Here is a 3,077-nt window from a genome sequence, read left to right on the forward strand (position 1 = left end):
GGAATCAAGCAATCGGCGGTGACAAGTCACCACCACGCCATTGAAGTGCCACCCTACCAGCCATGAACCTAAATTCTCTCAAGCCGGAGCAAACTCGAGAGAAGATGTGGTATCCCTGCTCCTCCAGAAGACACCAGCCGCTTGAACCGAAACGAGAGGCCAAACCAGCCCAGCCCGGGTCGTGTCGCCGGTCACCGGAGCCGCCATGCGCAGGCCTCGACCAGTGCAAGCGGGTGAGCCAGCTCTTCAGATAAGACTTGCAGCAGCGACCCAGCGAGCATTTTTAATTTCTAAATGTAATCTGCATGTGCATGGATTATTCCAGAACAGCATTGAAGGATTGTTTTTTAAATTCATGCTTGATTGTTTTTTTTAACCTTTTGCATTTTCTCGATATTCATACTCCACTCCGCAGATACATATTTACTATTCCTGGAAGAGCGAATCAATCAATAACTTTGCTGAACTAGACACTAGATTGCTTCAACTGAAGGGAACGGAATGTAGACTTTGTTTAGTTCCCCGTTCGAGATAATAATTAATAAAAGCTAACAGAAGAATTAAAAGGTAACACAATTTATGTGTTCAAAATTTTCATTCTGCTTCTTTAAATAGGAAAGGGACGCTTTAAATGTTGCTTCCGAAGATTTGTAATCGTCCCAATAATGTAACCATTTAGAAAATGAAGCTATCACCCAACACTGCTATCTAGGACACTGATACTGAAAACTTCGGATTTCATGTTAGATACTATGCTATATTAGACTACAAAAAACTGCATGCAAATCTAAGTACATGGTTTTAGTCACACCTTCCTATCATGAGACTGCTCCATTCAAATGGTTTTTCTCGGTTCTCTTTTCACTATAGGCATCGACAATGTCCTCTTCGGCATCTAATCCAGCTAAATTATCAAACTAGGAACATCTTCTTCAACAATATGAGCTCAGCAACACTTTCCTGCATCAAATATTTTCAGAGAATCAAATATCAAAAACCAAAAAAAGGAGTGCTCCAGTTTCAACAAGCAAAATAATAAGAATTCAATAGACAACGCTTACCAAAGAGTAATAACAGTGGGACAAGAGAACAGATTGTGAAAACGAGGCACAATCTCAGCACTTGCATGGAGGAACTTAGAATGAAGGAGCAAGTGCTTCAGGATTGACACAGGATGGCCTCTTTGCATTGTAGTAGAAATAGGCAATCATTTGAACTAATTCATCAGCAGTTCTTATCTCTGTAAATTTAATCGGTGAAGATGGAAATCAGATACAGTCAATGGATATTTTCACCACTAAGAAAGCAAACAATAGGTATAACCTACCAATTGTCTGAAACAGTAAACCTCGTAACTGAACTTGGTATATGTTGAATGAGCACCAAAATATAAGCTTAACAGCTCTTACAGTAAAGGGGTCTAACCTTTTTCTCTGTATAACATCTTGTTTCCCCTGAGGAACAGCAATTGTGGGCATTGTTTTGCTTGAAGTGCAGATGCCAGGTCTCTCTCGATATTCATATCAATCTTCACAGTCTGAAAACATGATAATGTTTAGCACATATTACAAGAACGGAACAGCCTTGCCAGAGTTAATCGCATCATAATCAAACAGTGATATGAGTCACGCACCCGTGGAGGTAGCCGATCTTTTGTGTTCCAGTATACCTTAGTAGCCTTTTCCAATTCTTGAAGAAACCTCCAATTGTCAGCCGCTCTACAAAACACGACATTCGACACACTACAGCGTTAAACCATCAAATAAGTAGTCTTATATTCTCTGAGCCAACAGAGAACATCACAATAATTCTGGATACTAGAGCGCATTTATGCGTCAGCCTAGGAATTTTCAGCACAATCCATTCAGGCATAATCCCAACGGTTAGCAACTAGATTACTAGGCAGGGAAGAATGATTTTACCGGTTGTAGCGCTCGAAGACCAGGACAATGAGGGGGCTGGGGTGGAAGGCAAAGCTCTCCCACTCCAAGCAGTTGATCTCCTTGACCCAGCCCTGGTCGACCTCTCCTTCCCAATCGATCTCCACGCCGTCCACCGTCACGTTCTTGATGGAATGCTTGTCGAAGTACTCCGACGACCGAATCCCCCACCCGACGTCGGCGTCCAGCGGCCAGCTCGGGTCCTCCTCCTCCAACACCGTCTTCTGCTCCCCATCTTCCTGCCTGGGCTCATCCTCACCCGCCACTCTCTCCTCCTCCTCCTTTGGCTTCAGGATCTCGCCTTTGCCTTGGAGTACCTCGGGGTCGCGCTCCTGGATAGAGGCGAACACCTGCTCGAGGCGGTCCCGTACAAAGTCCTCTACAGCCACCGCCTCGCTCCGGCGACCACGGCGTGGCTTGCGGGGCTTAGTCGTGGGGAAGTCGGCGTCGACGTCTTTGGGATTCTGGTCGTCGGCGCGGGGTTCGGGCTTCAAAGGTTTCGGAGCTGTGGCTGGATTTGGAGTTCGTGGTGGCGGCGGCGGTGCTGGGGTGGTGGATGCGAGGAGGCGTTTGGGGCGGTGGCAGTGGCTGCGCTGGCTGGGGTTTAAGCCGGCGGTTGGGGTCAAAGGTTTAAGGGGGAGGAGAGTAGCAAGACGAAGCATTGCACGCGAGGAGGACGGCCGACGAGACGAAATGGAGCAGCGGCTGAGTTCGGCGGCTGTTATCTGCGGTGATGCTATCCGAATTTAGCAATACAATAGACACATCATACATGTTGGATTGCAGGGAGAATAGAGTTTATACCACTGACTGAATGGAGAAAATCCACAAGAAATTGTACTTCTGCTCGTTCAACTACTAGGTCGCTGATCTGCTAGTACACCTGTGCAAAATAGAAAGGGATCAATTTTGCAGAGAGGTATATTTATACATACATAGAATGAAACAGAGAAAGAACGCGTCGCCCATCCCAGGCACCTCACTGGCCATCGCCCCTCCCCCGTCGCCCGTCACAGGACAACTCCCTCGACGCGTACTGCCGCCCCATCGCCGCAAGCCTCTCCCCCGCCGCCCATAACATCCCAACCCACTGCCCCGTCGCCCCTCCATAGCGACCGCCCTGTCGACCCATCCCTC

The 3,077-nt window shown here is 47.4% G+C and overlaps 1 protein-coding gene across 1 annotated transcript; it reads right to left on the reverse strand.

Moving 5' to 3' along the window:
- Window positions 1-602: 602 nt before the first annotated feature.
- On the reverse strand, window positions 603-2,666 carry LOC124661095 (thioredoxin-like fold domain-containing protein MRL7 homolog, chloroplastic). The gene is made up of 5 exons (XM_047198952.1): window positions 1,923-2,666; window positions 1,634-1,718; window positions 1,426-1,537; window positions 1,062-1,240; window positions 603-960 (listed from the first exon to the last, which is right to left on the reverse strand). Exons 1-4 carry the CDS (start codon window positions 2,600-2,602, stop codon window positions 1,137-1,139), a joined length of 981 nt encoding a protein of 326 aa, XP_047054908.1. The 5' UTR covers window positions 2,603-2,666; the 3' UTR covers window positions 603-960; window positions 1,062-1,136.
- Between the last annotated feature and the right edge of the window lie 411 nt (window positions 2,667-3,077).

The sequence above is a fragment of the Lolium rigidum genome, chromosome 6 (genome assembly GCF_022539505.1).
Source record: "Lolium rigidum isolate FL_2022 chromosome 6, APGP_CSIRO_Lrig_0.1, whole genome shotgun sequence".
Taxonomy (NCBI): Eukaryota; Viridiplantae; Streptophyta; class Magnoliopsida; order Poales; family Poaceae; genus Lolium; species Lolium rigidum.